This window comes from Serinus canaria, chromosome Z (genome assembly GCF_022539315.1).
Source record: "Serinus canaria isolate serCan28SL12 chromosome Z, serCan2020, whole genome shotgun sequence".
NCBI lineage: Eukaryota > Metazoa > Chordata > Aves > Passeriformes > Fringillidae > Serinus > Serinus canaria.
In genome coordinates, this window is record NC_066343.1 from 25,524,592 (window position 1) to 25,539,133 (window position 14,542).

At 49.3% G+C, this 14,542-nt stretch overlaps 1 protein-coding gene across 2 annotated transcripts; it reads left to right on the forward strand.

Annotated features, from left to right (window-relative positions):
- The first annotated feature begins 3,721 nt into the window (after window positions 1-3,721).
- TOPORS (TOP1 binding arginine/serine rich protein, E3 ubiquitin ligase) lies at window positions 3,722-9,110 on the forward strand. 2 transcript variants are annotated; one of them, XM_050987147.1, is made up of 3 exons: window positions 3,847-3,974; window positions 5,025-5,137; window positions 5,565-9,110. In XM_050987147.1, exons 2-3 carry the CDS (start codon window positions 5,075-5,077, stop codon window positions 8,538-8,540), a joined length of 3,039 nt encoding a protein of 1,012 aa, XP_050843104.1. In that variant the 5' UTR covers window positions 3,847-3,974; window positions 5,025-5,074; the 3' UTR covers window positions 8,541-9,110. The 2 variants fall into 2 exon arrangements, with proteins under 2 accessions (XP_030093248.2, XP_050843104.1); XM_030237388.2 differs by lacking the exon at window positions 5,025-5,137 and having other exon boundaries at window positions 3,722-3,974.
- The last annotated feature ends 5,432 nt before the right edge of the window (window positions 9,111-14,542 follow it).

The following is a 14,542-nucleotide window of genomic DNA, read 5'->3' on the forward strand; positions in this document are numbered from 1 at the left end:
AAACTCCTGGGTTGAAATAAAGACAGTTTAATAGGGAAAGTAAAAGCACAAAAGAAGCCAAGCAAAATAAGGAATTCATTCATTGCTTCCCATAGGCAGCCAGGTGTTCAGCCATCTCCAGGAGAGCAGGGCCCCATCCTGTGTAAGGATGACTTGGGAAGACAAATGCCAAAACACTGAACTTCCTCCCCTTCCTTCTTCTTCTCCCAGATTTATATGCTAAGCATGGCACCATAAGGTATAGGACTGGGATATCCCTTGGAACATTTGGGGTCAGTTGTCCCAGCTGTGTCTCCTCACAATTCCTTGTACATCCTCAACATCCTCACTGGTGGCGTGGGTGAGGAGCAGTAAAGGCCTTGGTTCAGCAGGAAAAAAAAACATCCCTATGTTATCAGCCCTGTTTTCAGCACAAGTTCAAATCACAGTCTGATAGTGTGAAGAAAATTAGCCCTACCCCAGCCAAAACCAGGACCTTCCCACTAGACTAGAAGGAGGTATTTTCTAAATCTCTATGGGGCCTTTAATCCCACTTCTGTCTTATGGGGGAGGTAAAAGTGGCTTCTTGCTTCTGCTGTCATGCTAACATGACTTCAGATCAGCATCAGGATGTGGAACTGGAGATGTTTCTAGGACCCTTGACATTTACTCTAGCATTGAGCTGTGACAGCAGTACAAAAGAAAGGATACAGTGACTAGTCAAGACAGGCTAGAGAAATAAAAGCTCTTGAGTGAGGCTCTCAGTTCTTTTAATATAAACAGAAAGACCACACAGGTTTCTCAGTTAGCTAAGGCCATGTCATAAAAAGAGAAAGGCCTCCTTCTGCCTTAGCTTGCGGTCACTGTGCCAGGTCCTTGTCATCAGCAGGGACATTATCAAGTGTTTCTTCTCTCTTGTGAGCATAGTCTCTGCCTTGGACTTCAGGGACAAGACAAAATGGATAGGTCTTGGTCATCTGGAGATTTTTAGAGAAGCATCCCCGAGCATGCACACCGAGCAGCAGGCTAAGATGAAGGGAGAGAAATTCAGCTGCTGTTGCTGCTGCTCCTTCCCCATAGTCCTGCACGGCTGCAGCCTGCGGTGCAGGCAAGCCAGCTTGGAGGGGATGCCGGGGAGTATTTTGCCATCTCGTGGCAGCTCTGAAGTAAAGCATCTCAACGTGACCACAAAGACTCGCTGCCCGGAAGGAACAAAGCCAAAAAAGAGATATTTCCATTGAGCTGGCTGCAAAGTGACACTTGGAAGGTTTGCAGCAGAGCCGGACACAGCCCTGAACTGACCAGTACTTGCCCATGTGCAGCTGCAGGTGCACACCAGTGACAGAATCTAAAACAAAGCTTGAGAAGATATCACTGAAGAGCACCCAGCCTGGGGCAGGCCAGTGGTCAGATTAAGAAATTTCTAACTCCTGCTCTTGGTGTCATGCTGCTGGAGATTCCCAGCTAGTCAGGGCAAGGAGTGGATAACTGCAAGCTGGTGAAGACTTCAACACCACAGTGAGGACAAGAGCTGAAGGGCTGAAGCTGAGCTCTTCTTCACTGTCTTCTGGTGTGGACAGTGAAGAATGATCCAGCCAGTCAGCTTTGGCTCAGAGAAAGTCAGCAGAGAGGCAGAGAGCCCATCAGCACAGAAACCTTTAGAGAAGCACTGCTTATAGGTCTATGACAATTTTCATGTATTTACAGGGTGATCTAGCTAAGATGGGAGATGTTGAGCAAACTCAGGAATTGAACAATCTGAACCTTCCACTGACCTCCTTTCTCACAGGAGCTGTTGCTGCTGTGCCTGAGGGAGCATTGTCTGAGGTGCCAGGGCACACCAGAAAGAGGGCTGGGGGTTGTTCCTCTTCAGGGACTGCAGATCCCACATGTATCAACAGTGTGGGCACTGCCAGTGCTGTGGCTGCTGCTTAGGAAGACATGAGACCTCTCCACACTCCTATTCCCACAAAGCTGCTGGCAGGGAAAATTCCTGCTGATGACCAAGGGACCCCAAAGGCTCTGATGGCGGAAGAAGGAGGGCCAGGCTCACCAAAGAAATATTTTCCCCCAGCTTCAAGAAGAATGTGGAATGAAGTGCTACCAATCCGTGTGGGCAGTGGCAGAGGAGCCACAGGAGTTCTGCTCTTCACAGCTGTGTAGAAAACCAGCACCTCAAACCAGATCCATTTTACTTCTAAAATTGCTTCTTTTCAGCTCAGAAATTATAAGCCCCTGTGAAGAGCCTGGAATGCCTTTCAAGTATACCATTATATTTCCATGACCCAGAGATGAACTGTCCAAGTGGGTACCACCTTGCCTAAGAGCTGACACATGCACACAGCATTTACCAAGTTGACAGAGTACAACTATTTGAGATACAAATCCCTCCTGTTATGCCAGAAGTGGGAGTGGGTAATGGCTCTGATGCCAACAAAGGGTGCAGGTGCTAAGTGTGGCTCCAGTCACTGGGGCAGGATGGGTACGTGTGCCCCAGGTGCACCTACTGGGGAACTGAGGCAAGTAAAATGAGCGAGTTTTGGCACCCACACACAAAGCAGGACTGCAGGTCACAGCCCACATGCCTGATGCTGCCTGCTGTGGACACAAGAAAGGTTGCATCTGGCCTGAACACCAGGGAAAATTACTGGGGGCAGGGATGTAACTCCTGAGCAAACTTCAAGGTGGGCTACGTGGTGAGAAGCAGGCTCTGGCTCCAGGCAGGTGATGAAGGGTAGGCCCTTGCTGCTACCTAGGGAGATGTTTAGGAGTGAAGTACCTGTTGGGAAGTACCAGAGTATGCATTTGCTCTTGAGCAAGAAGCAGGACCATCTGGTGTGTGGGAATGAGTAAAATGGCTCAGGATATGGGGCAGGGTTATCACATGAACAGAAGGGATAAGCTGGTACTCTGGGCATCTGTGAATTCACGTGTGCTTTTGCGAACTTTAGTCCATACTGACTGCGGGTAAGAAAAGGGACAGGGCTGGCTGTACTCCTGTTTTACGCAAGTCCTGGTATAATATATGCAGGTACTGTGGCAGGCTGTGCCCCACCTGCGGCAGCATGCACAGCAGGCCGTGTCTTTTCCACACTTGTATCTACTGCCGGTGTGCGCTTGTAAAAATCAGTAAGAACAGTTATTTTTCTCTTTCCTAATAACGGTTTATGCTTTATCTATCTCCTCTTTATGTTTTATGCTATTCATGTTTCACTTGCCCAAAAAAACCACACGGCTTCTCCAGCCTTCCTCTGCACTCTCGGAGACAGTGCCAAGCTCCCGCTGGCGCCGCGGCGGGCTCTGCCATTGCCTAGGGCAGCCTCTGGGTAAGGAAGCGGCACTCCAGCGGCCGCAGGGGCCACCCGGGCTCCCAGAGAACGAAGCCCCAGCTGCGGACCAACACGCCAGCCACCACCTGCGGAACAAAGCGCGTTCCGCGGTGGCGACGCCACCGCCGCCACTCCCCTGGCTTTTCCTTCCCAGGGGCGGCCGCCGCGTCGAGCTGCTCCCCGGGGCTGCCCAGTACCGCCAGCCCTGCCGCTGCCCCGCCCGCCCCACGGGCGCTCACCAGCCGGCGGAGCCGGCCGGAACCCGACCGCCCGCCGGAACCCGACCGCCCGCCGGAACCCGACCGCCCGCCGGAACCCGACCGCCCGCCGGAACCCGACCGCCCGCCGGCACCGCCCCGGCGCCGGCCCCTCCCCGGCCTCCGCCCCCGGAATCGCGTCACTGCGCGGGGCGCGGAAGTGACGGTAGCGGCGCCGGCATCGCTCCCGGCAGATCCCGGCTCAGCTCCGCGCCCGCGGGAACCTGTTCCCGTGGCAACGCCGCCACCGATGGCGGACCCGTCCCGGCGCCTGGCAGAGGGTGCCCGCCGCCGCCGCCAGCCTGGAGAGGAGCGGCGGGAGCCTCCCGGCACCGGGCGCTGCCGGACGCGCCACAGGCTGAAGGCGGCCGCGGCCCTGGCCCGCACGGGAAGCGAGGGCCCGGCGGCGGTGAGTGCGGGCTTGGGGGCGGGCGGAGCGCCGTCCTCTCCGGGGCGCTGGCTGGCGGCTCCCGAGGCGAGGGTGGCGGGGAGCGGGTGGGGGCGGCGCCTCCACGGGCGGAGCGGGGCCGGGGTCGGGGCCAGGGCTGGGGCCGGGGCCTGGGCCTGCTCACCTCCGCGGGTGCGCGGGCGCTTCTTTGACCCCGTTCTGCCCCCCTGGCACCCCAGCGCTGCTGCTGCCCCATCCCCCGGTGTCCTGCCGGCGGGAAAGGCCTGGTGCCAGACAGGCTGCAAAACATGGGCTAATGGATCTTGAAGTAGCGTGGTAACTTATTTCCACTGAATTGTAATGTCTTAGAGTAACGCCAAAACTTAAAATAACTCTTAAATAGATTGATTTTTTGTTGACCATGTTTGACATCTCATGATTTGACCACAGCCAGCTGCCAATCACCAGGTAGCGACTTGCACTCGAGGAAGAAATCAAAAGGGTGAAAGCTGAAAAACTCGTCAGTTTAGATAAAGGCAGTTAAATAAGGACACCAAAAGCCATGCACACAACCAATGCAAAACAAGGAATTAATTCACTGCTTCCGATGGGCATGCAGATGTTCAGCCATTTCCAGGAGAGCAGGGCTCTATCGTGTGTGATGGTGATTTGAGCCGACAAGCATCATCACTCCAAATGTCTCACCTTTCCTCCTTGTTTCCCCCATTTTATATATTGGGGATGTTACGTGGTCTGGAAATCACTTTGGTCAGTTTGGGTCACCTGTCCCAGCTGTGTCTCCGCCCAATCTGCCATGCCCCACCAACTTCCTCACCAGTGTGGAAGTACAAAAAGTTCTGTGTAAGCCCTGCTCAGCAATAACAAAACTCTGTATTATCAACACTGTGTTCAATACAAATTCGAAGTTCAGCCCCAGACCAGTCACTATGAAGAAAATTTACTATCTCAGGCGAACAGCACAACAACCTGACTAGATAAAAGACAGTGTACTTCAGCATGACATCTAGTTGTTTCTGCTTCAGTCTTGAAAAAAAATACTTATTTTGGCAGGAACACATCCTTGGAGATTGTCTTGTCCAACAAGCTGTGTGTGGTCCAGCATGAATGCCCAAAAAGAGGGGCAGACTGTGCAGGAACAGAACAGGTCCAGCAGAACTTGGAAGGTGATAACATAGTTCAAGTCCAATTACTTATTTTGGCTGGTTTTTTGTTAAAGTACAGAACTAACTGTTCTCATACTTTTCATATATAAATGCTAGATTTTTTTAAGCTACAATTTTAATAATAAATTTACTGACCACATCAAAGAGTTATTTAAGAGTGGGGAAGAAGATAGGTCTGCCTGTTACCTTCATCTCTGCCAGCATGATTTGGGTGCTATGTAAAACTTGCAGCACTGAAGAACTAGATTTCACTGTGACAAGAAGTCAAACAAAGTAGTTAGGTCATGCTGCCTCTTTGTTCAGGATTTTCTCAGAGCCACTGCTGGGTTTTGCAACTGTAAAAGCAATTGTTATGGGTTTCTGCATTAGAGTGTAAGATTTTTGCCTCTCTGTGACAGCAATGATCTTCTGTCTCTGTCTTTTCTAGAACATGACGTCAGATAAGGAGTTTGCAGAAAATAGCAATTTTTCTCCAAAAGCCAGCACCAGTAAGCTGCCAGCAGATGCGTCTCCTGACTCCAAATGCCCCATCTGCCTGGACAGATTTGACAACGTTGCCTATCTAGATCGCTGCTTGCATAGGTTCTGCTTCCGCTGCGTCCAGGAATGGTCAAAAAACAAAGCAGAATGCCCACTTTGCAAGCAGCCCTTTTTTTCCATTTTCCATACTATTCGCGCCGAAGACGACTTCAAGGAGTACATCCTAAGCCCTTTAGAAACCAGCTCTTTTGCCAGCCCCGATGGCCGGAGGTTCCGTTACCGCACTACCCTAACGAGGGAACGCCGGACACGCAGCTCCCCTTCCCGAAGGATGCTGTCCCCGCCGGATAACGGGATGTTGTTTGAAGGGCTGTCAAGCGAGCCGGCACGACACAGACACAGAGAGATTCAGCAGATGCTCGGGAGGCTGGCCTCGAGGAGGAAGGCCAGCGCGGAGGGCAGGTCTCTGCGTCAGATTCAGGAGGAGGACATGATCACCTTCCGCAGGGCTCTGTACCGCACCGGTGTGCGCATCCGCAGCATTCAGGACGGCGGGCGATACCGAGAGATCTCGGCGGAGTTCTTCCGCCGCAACCCTGCTTGCCTTCACCGCTTGGTTCCTTGGCTGAAGCGAGAACTCACGGTCCTGTTCGGTGCCCACGGGTCTCTGATCAATATTGTGCAGCACATAATCATGAGCAACGTAACTAGGTACGATCTGGAAAGCCAGGCCTTTGCTGACGATTTAAAGCCATTTTTGCTGAATCGGACAGAACACTTCCTGCACGAATTCATCAGCTTTGCTCGTTGTCCTTTTAACTTGGAAGCGTACGATCAACACGCCAATTACGACTGTCCCGCACCATCGTACGAGGAGGGAAGCCACTCAGACTCATCCATTATTACAATATCTCCGGATGTGGCGTACCCACAAGGGCCAGATAATAGTTTGTCTGTGCCCGGTCTTGGTCAGGCCCCGTGGGATGATGAAACTCCGGGGCCTTCCTATTCCATTTCAGAAGAGGTTCGTGCAACCATAGCTTCTCCTCTGGAGTCATCAGAAAGTTCTGACGAGGACTCTGCTCCAGGGAGCCGGAGAGCCGAGCTGCAGACTGAGTTACAGGCTAATGCTGACTCCAACGACAGTGGCTCTTCCTCAGACAATTGTGTCATCGTTGGGTATGTTAAGCCGTTAGCTGAGAGGACGCCAGAAGTGGTTGAGCTGTCCTCTGACTCTGAGGAGTCCATCAAGGAGGAGAAAAGGGAAGATGCCAAGAAACAGCAACCGGTCCAGTGTCCCAGCTGGAGTGACAGTGAACCAAGCAGGAGCTTCTCACCACATTCCCCAACATACAGGGAGGATGTAGGAAGTTGTAGAAGCTGTTTATCTCCTGCAGTGGAGAAGATGGAATCAAAAGGGGATGAGAAGAACAAATGTAAAAGAAAAGATCTGCCTCCACAGGATTTGAGTTGGAGCCCATCTCCAGGGAGTGACACAGTATGCTCCCCATGGAATCACAGATTGTCTAAAAAGGGAAAGTCTAGAAGCCCACAGTCCTGTTCACGGGACAGTCGAGGCAGTCACGGCCATCGGTCTAGAAGGGAACACCATAGCAAAAGCCAACTTAAAAGGAGACGATCAAGAAGCAGAGATAGTAGCAAACATAGGAGCAAAAGAAGCAGCAGAAGATCAAGGGCTCATGACACCAGAGCCTCCCTGAAAAGCCAGAGGGCCTCTCTAAGTGGTGAGAGCACTCCATCCAGAGAAGTGAGCAGATCGCGTTCACGCAGCAAAGGCCACAGTAAAAGGAGATCAAGAAGTAGAGACAGTGATCGCTATTATGTAAGAGACAGTTATCAAAGTAGACACCAGTGGGGTTCTGCTTTCTGTAGTCGAAAAGTGTTTGGAGACAGCTATGAATCCTCCAGTAGAAGGAGGACCCGGTCTAACACTCTTTACTCACGGCAGTCTGCCAGTCCAGAATACAGGATACGATCGTTTATTGAGAGGACAGATCTACATAGCCAGAGGGGACTCCATGAGAGACACTATTACTGTTATGAAAGATGCAGGTCAAGGAGTCGGTCAAGCAACAGATCAAGGACTCCTTCTGGAGGAACTGACAGAATGAAAAGTGAAAAGCCTGGTGGAAAAAGGAAGTACAAAACTCGCCACCTGGAGAATGCATTTATGGAAAGCACAAGTCTAGAAAGAGAAAATGAGTCCAAGAAAACTTCCTCAAAATTCGGTGACTGCTGCAAAAATGAAGATAGCCTGTCAGACAATCATGCAAGCAGCGAGACAAAGCGTAAGAAAAGGAAGAAGAAAATGAGGAGTCCAAGTGTGGAAATAGTCTATGAAGGAAAAGCAACAGACACAACGAGGCATCTTAAAAAGAAAAAGAAGAAGCATAAGAAGAAACACCGGAAACATCACACAAGTAACTCAGTACATTCTTCTCCAGTGGTGATTACAATTGATAGTGATAGTAGCAAGGAACCAGAAAGTACCGAATGGGACAGCAGTATTACATGGACAGGCACAACTCAAATAAATGAGAAGGAAAATGAGTCTCCATCTTTTCTTAGGACAGGATGTGAGGAAACTGGAGGAGTAGACAAAAAGTGTGGTATCCCTGCCACAAGGGAAAACTTAGATGGTGGCGCTAGAAATGCTGATGTCAAACTTCAAGAAACAGCCGCTGATCAGAGTGTTACCACAGTGAGTACCAGCAGTAACACCTCTCACACAGAAACTGTAACCAGTTATGTTCAGGAAGCACCAGCTGCGCCTTCCAGTCAACTGCCTTCCTCCAGGACTTCCTTCCTAGAGTGTCCAGAGAGGGAGCCATTGATACTGAGACTGCCAAAGAGACTTGTCAACAGATCCTCGTGGTTTGATTTCCCAGAAGAAAAAATGTAGTAGGCTTTCCTTGGAACACTTGTTAAAACTGTGAATTTAACTACTTTCTTTTTTTTCTTGAAAACTAAAATGTCCGATAGGGTTTCTGTCTGTTAAAAAGATGTCTAGGAAATGTATAAAACTTTTGAATGTGTATGCACTTTTAAGTCAAAGAAGATAGAATATTGCTAGTATGTAATTCTAAAAGTTTGTTAGAGAACTGTTTGGAATTTTTAATTTCATAAAGCCATCCACAGAGTATTTAAAAGTTTTGTGTAAACCAACTACAGAAAAGGAGCCCAAAACAAGAGCCTGGAAATGCATTTTATGGGGATAGCTTTTCTTAGACCAGAAAAATGTCGTATAGTTCATAAAAAGTGATTCAGTCTGAATTCCAGCATCATTTCAATCTCTGGTTTAAGTTGATCTCTGCTGAAAAGCAGTCAGATTTCTACAGAATACTCAAATGACTTTGAGTAATTTTAAGGTAATCTATGTCAAAAATCTGAATAAAGCAATAAGGGTTTTTTTGTTGTTTGTTAAATATATTTACATATGTACTGTGTGTTTTGAAAATGGAGTTTTTTTCTTTTGTTTTTGAGTGTCTTGTGTATCCAGATATTTTTGCAGTCCAGAGTACTTCAGGTTGGAAGGGCTGTTTGGAGATAAGCTGGTACAAGCCTTCATTGAAAGCAGGAACATTGATCAGATTGCCTGGGATTGGTTCAGTTCTGAGTTTTCCCAAAACTTGGGTGGCTGCTCTTTCCTGCCCTTTCTAACAAAAGAGTTTTCCCTTGGGAGACATTTTTTTTTCAAATTTCTTCTTTTTTTCCCTTTTTGGAGCCTGTACATTCTGCCTTGCGGTCTATAGCTATGCAGTCTTCAAGAAGTCTTTTCCTCTTCTTTATATTCTGTGGCTGCATACTTGAAAGTCATCTGTCTTGTCTAGCCTTGGCAATAAAAGGTCTTCCTTCTGACCTCCTTAAAATAACCAGCATTCACCCAGCTCAGCACATCCTATATATCCTGCCGCAGGTATGTGCAATACACAGGGCTCTGGCAGGGTTTTGTGTAATGGTTTGAGCCTGGCGCAATGCCAGTACCCCCATGAGAATACCTCTTTCCCTGGTATCTACTGAGAGATGTGATCAGAGACAGAGCAAAACAGGCTCCAACTTAAGATTGAAAGAGAAAAGAACTTTATTAACCTAAAACTACAAGGAAAAACACACAGAACACAGGATGAAAACCTTCCAAATTTCCTCCTCCTCCCCCCACCAAATTTCTAATTCTGTTACCACCCTTTGGATCACTCGCTCTCAGTCCATCACCACCCTTTAGATAATCAATTCTCAATTCCTCGAGAAGAGAAGAATCTTGTACCACAGACTTCCCCAGGAAACAGTCAAAACTTCTCGTGTTTCCGTGTCACGTGTGGCACCGCCTGGAGAACGTTTGCCATCGTGACCTCTTCCTTCCATGTCCAGTGCTTTCACCACTGCACATGGGCCAGAGCTGCTTGTAGGGTTTTTCCCTTTAAGGATGCTTTGTCCAGTTCCAAAAAGAGCACAGTCCCTCTCATTTTGGGACACCTGTCCCCCCCAAATTTCACCCCCTGGGGCTGAGGGGTCTCTTGAACAGAGATCCTCTTCTTCTTTGAAGACGGAGGGCACCACCACCACCCTCCTCACCCGTCGTCTCTGTTCACACACCTCCAAATCACCGCACTCTCCTGGCTCTGAGCCATCGCCTCCCCCTAGAAGGCAGTCTCTGTGTCACAGGAACTCAAGGGTTCTGTCATGGCTATACAAGAAAAGTCCAGCCAAAGGCCACTCCATCATCTCCCACCTCGGATTCTTCTCACCTTCTCTCAATGTCTTTCACTTGCCCATTTTCTTGCTATCCCACACTATCTCATCAACTTCAGGAAGAATCAGCATTTGCAAGGTTTCCATCATCCCAAGAAGGGTTAAAAGTCCCAGGCTCTGCTGAACTCCCACGCCTGGCTGCCCTGCCAGGCACCCCCCCCCCCCCCCCCTCGCTTCTCCTTCACGCCAGCCGCGCTATCACAGGCACAGGCTCTGGCTCTCTCCCTCTCTCCGTCCTGGGGGGAAATGGGGGATGGTTGCCCGAAGCCCTTGCAGTGCAGTGCTCCTCCACTCTTCGGCCCAGACCTGGCCTACCTCCCTCCGGCCGCATGGCTTCCCCCCCCCCGCCCAGCTCGGAGCCGGGTAGGGGAGGGTCCGCTCTCTTCCAAGACCGGAACCCAAAAGGGAGCTTCCTCTCGGCGTTCACAGCTTTTAATCCCCTGTGTTCTCCGAAGCGTATCCATGCCCTCAGTGGACAAACCAGGTGCCAATATTAAAAATCTGACCACTGATTGGCCTGACCACACCATCCCAAAAAAACCTCATTTCCTCTCAAACCAGGACATTTTGTTTTCCAGGTTTGGACCTTCTGTGTGTGCACAGCAGTAGCTCTGAGGACTGAATGAGGAGGATACCTTCTTTATGGGTTTTAACTTGGCTGGTTGCTTGCCAGGTAGTCAAGCTGCTGCTCTGTCACTTTCTTTCTGGGAGAAAGTAAGATGGGAAAGCTGGGTTGAGGCAAGGACAAGGTAGAGTACTGTCACTAGCCAGATAGAGTTTGGTGCAATTAATATCTTCTATTGCCAATGAAAAATTGAGTAGGGGGATAAGAAACAAAGGCAAAACTGAAACAGATTTCCCCTCCTTTCTCAACTTCACTCTTTCCTGCATGCTCTTCTGCATCCTCCTCCCCAGCTCTGCAGAAGGATGGGGAATGGGTGTTGTGTTTAAGTCTGTCACATTCTTGCTGCTTCTTACTCCTTACACTGTTCCTCTGCTCTAACATGGGCCCTTTTTTCAGGTACGCAGTGCTTCTGAAACAGATTGCTCCAGCTGCCAGGAAGCTTGCTTCTGTATGTGCTCTTAAATGCAGGCTTCAGCTCCTGACAGGGGCCTGTTCCTGTGTGACATGTCCATGGGCTGTAGCTTCCATCAGGGCATCTCTTTTGAGAGTGGGGCTTTTCCGCAGCCTGCAAGTGGGTCTCTGCTCCACTGAGATTATCCAGGGGCTGAAGGGGGCAACTTGTCTCACCATTGTAGTATCCCATGAACTCTCTTGCTTCGGTCAGTTCCCAAGTCCTTGGCCCTGGCAACTACTTACCTTAGAGTTGGTCCTCCTGGGGGGAAAAAGACAGACTCCCAAATGGACTTTTGTGTTGCAACTTCCTCTGGTTTCTCATTCCCCTGTCCCCTCACTGGATTGGTATCCCTGGTGCCCCCCCCACCCCGCCACTTCCCCTGGAGACAAAACCCCTCTATCCAGCCCTTAGCTCCGCTCCCCAGTCCTTCCCCTTCTCAAGCTGCCTGCTTCATGTGGGTCCCCTTCAGCCATGCTCTGCTGGAATAAAACCTTGCAAAAGAGCCTTTCTTGCCTCTGTCTCAGAGCCAGGTGCAGTGAGTGTTGAATGGGGGTTTGACTGCATTGCTTGAATGTTAACTCAGCCTGCCTTTCAACAGGAGAGGCTTGTTGGGGGCAAAAATAGGCAGCAACACCCACCATTCTAACACCTGCATTTTTACACCATGGTCTTCATCACCTGGAGTTGCCCAGGCTGTGGAGGAGGGCTGCTCCTGACCAGTCAGGACAGGTTGGCTGAACCTGAGAGAGAGTCAGATGTGATGACAGTTGGTCACCTCCACTCTTGCCCCTGAGAGCATCCCTGGGCTGCCCGGGTCAGGTTGGTCCTACCATGGGATTCAGTTTCAGGGAGCACAAATGTCTAAAGGAGCCAGGGCAGTGGAAGGCCTGGGGGCCACATGGTGTGAGCTATAGTGGTGGGCTTGCCATGGTCCATTCTGGCTATTGGCTGCTAAGAGCTCAGTGGCATCTCCTGGGAATCAGTGTGGTGGCTCCCTTTGTTCTGTTTAGCCCTTACAGCCTCCAAATTCTGGAGGGTAAGGGCTCAGGACCTGGGGTATCCCTGGCAGATGGCTCAGGGATTGCTGCTGCAAATGCCTTTGACTGGAAGCCTTGGTCCATTCACAGAGCTGGGATATCCTTCGTATAAGTGGGACTTCTACACCCAAAGTGCTGGGATGGAGGGTACAGGCTATTGAGAGGGCAGGGCAAGTTGGAGCTGTTGCACTAAATAGAAGGGAGAGGTTTGATACAGCCCTTACAGTTGGTGATGATGTGGTTGGGAGTCTCTGGGTGAGGATGAAGGGGTGGAGGGAAAAGCAGGTATGGTAGATGTCTTCTATCAGTTGCCTAGCCAGGATGCCAGTGCTGAGAAGTTAATTTGACAGGCAATTAGAAGAAATCTATGGATCAGCAGCCATTCTCCTTATGGCAGATTTCAACTTTCTAGAGACCAGCTGGAAATGCCTCCTGCTGTGATGAGCAGATTTGAACAATTCCTACCGTTTGTGGGAGAGAACTTGGTATTCTAAGTACTCAGAGAGGCAACTAGGAAAGATGCCCTAGACTTGCTAGTTTGGAATGGAGAAGGCCTGTTGGGAGATGGCATGGTCTTGGGCCACAGTGATCAGGAAATGGTTCAGCTTAAAAACGTCAGTGCAATAAGGAAAAAAGAACTGCAGGGTTGCTTCTCTGTTTTGAGAGAGCAAACATTGCACCACTCAGAAGTCCCTTGGGAATCTACTGCAAGCATTGGAAAAGAGCAAGCTGTCAGAAAACATTCTTAATACTTCATTTACAAATGAGGTGTGGGAAACCTCATTTGATTGTTTTTCATGACACTCATTCCTAGGAAATTGTCATTAAACATGAAGGGTGTCTATGGCAGTGAGCACAACTGAGGAAAACAAGTTTAGTACAGGCAGCCGTTGCTTTCCAGTGCTGCTTCATGTAAACCAGCTCATCACTCCCACTGCACCTACCTGCACAGAGTGAGTAAGCAGTGTGACTTGGCGTCAAGCTGCTACTAAGGGTTGTACGTGCGTAAAGAAAGCATTGTGGCTTAGCCCCAGCTGGCAACTAACTACCATGCAGCTGCTTACTCAACAACACCCTACCCCAGTAGGATGGGAGGAGAACTGGGGGGAAACAGAAAAGCTAAACTTTTTGGTCACCAGTTTAATAATTGAACTGGAGTAAAATATAATAGTAGTATTAGTAATAGTAATAAAAAGAAGAGAGAGAGAGAGACAACCAAAGAGTAAGTAATGTACAATACAATTGCTACCACCTGCTGGCCAATGCCAAACCCAGATAGGCCTTCTTCTGGGTAACTCCCCCAGTTTATATACTGGGTGTGGCATTCTGTTTTGTGGAATATCTATTTGACCAGTTCAGGTCTCCTGTTTTGGCCATGCTCCTCTCCACCTTGTGCATTTCCTCTCTGGCAGAGCATGAGCCACTGAAGAGTCCTTGGCTCAGAGTAAGCAACAAACAAACCATCAGTATGTTATCAGCATCATTCTCATACGGAATCTGAAACACAGTGCTATACCTGCTTCTAAAAATATCTACTCTAATTCCAGCCAAAACTAGGACAAGGCCTGAACTGCATTAATCAGCTCAGGGTAGGAAATGAGATTTATCAATCCTCTTCTAGAGTTCCCCTGGCATAATATTGTAGGTTTAGACAAGACTTCAGCCAAGCAGTTGTGTTGGATTTAGCAACCCACATAACCTTATCCAGGGCTATTTGACTTTCCCTGGATATTCTGCCTGTTTTCCAGGTGCCTTCTGAGAAGAAGGTGTCTTATCTACCTGACCTGGGGTGTAAAGCCCTGGACTCTCTTGATGTGTTTCTTTAAGATTAAGATTTTTATTCCCTGAGACAGGCATGTGGGAGAAACACAGTGTTCTCAGGAGGTTAAACAAAGTTTTACAGACAAATTTTAGAAAATAAGGGTACCTGGCAAATTTTAAAACATTCAGTCAACATAAGCATTTCACAAGGCATTGACATACCAAACATTAACCCGTCCAAGTTAAATTACCCAGACTTCAAGAAGAAGAAGTTAGGG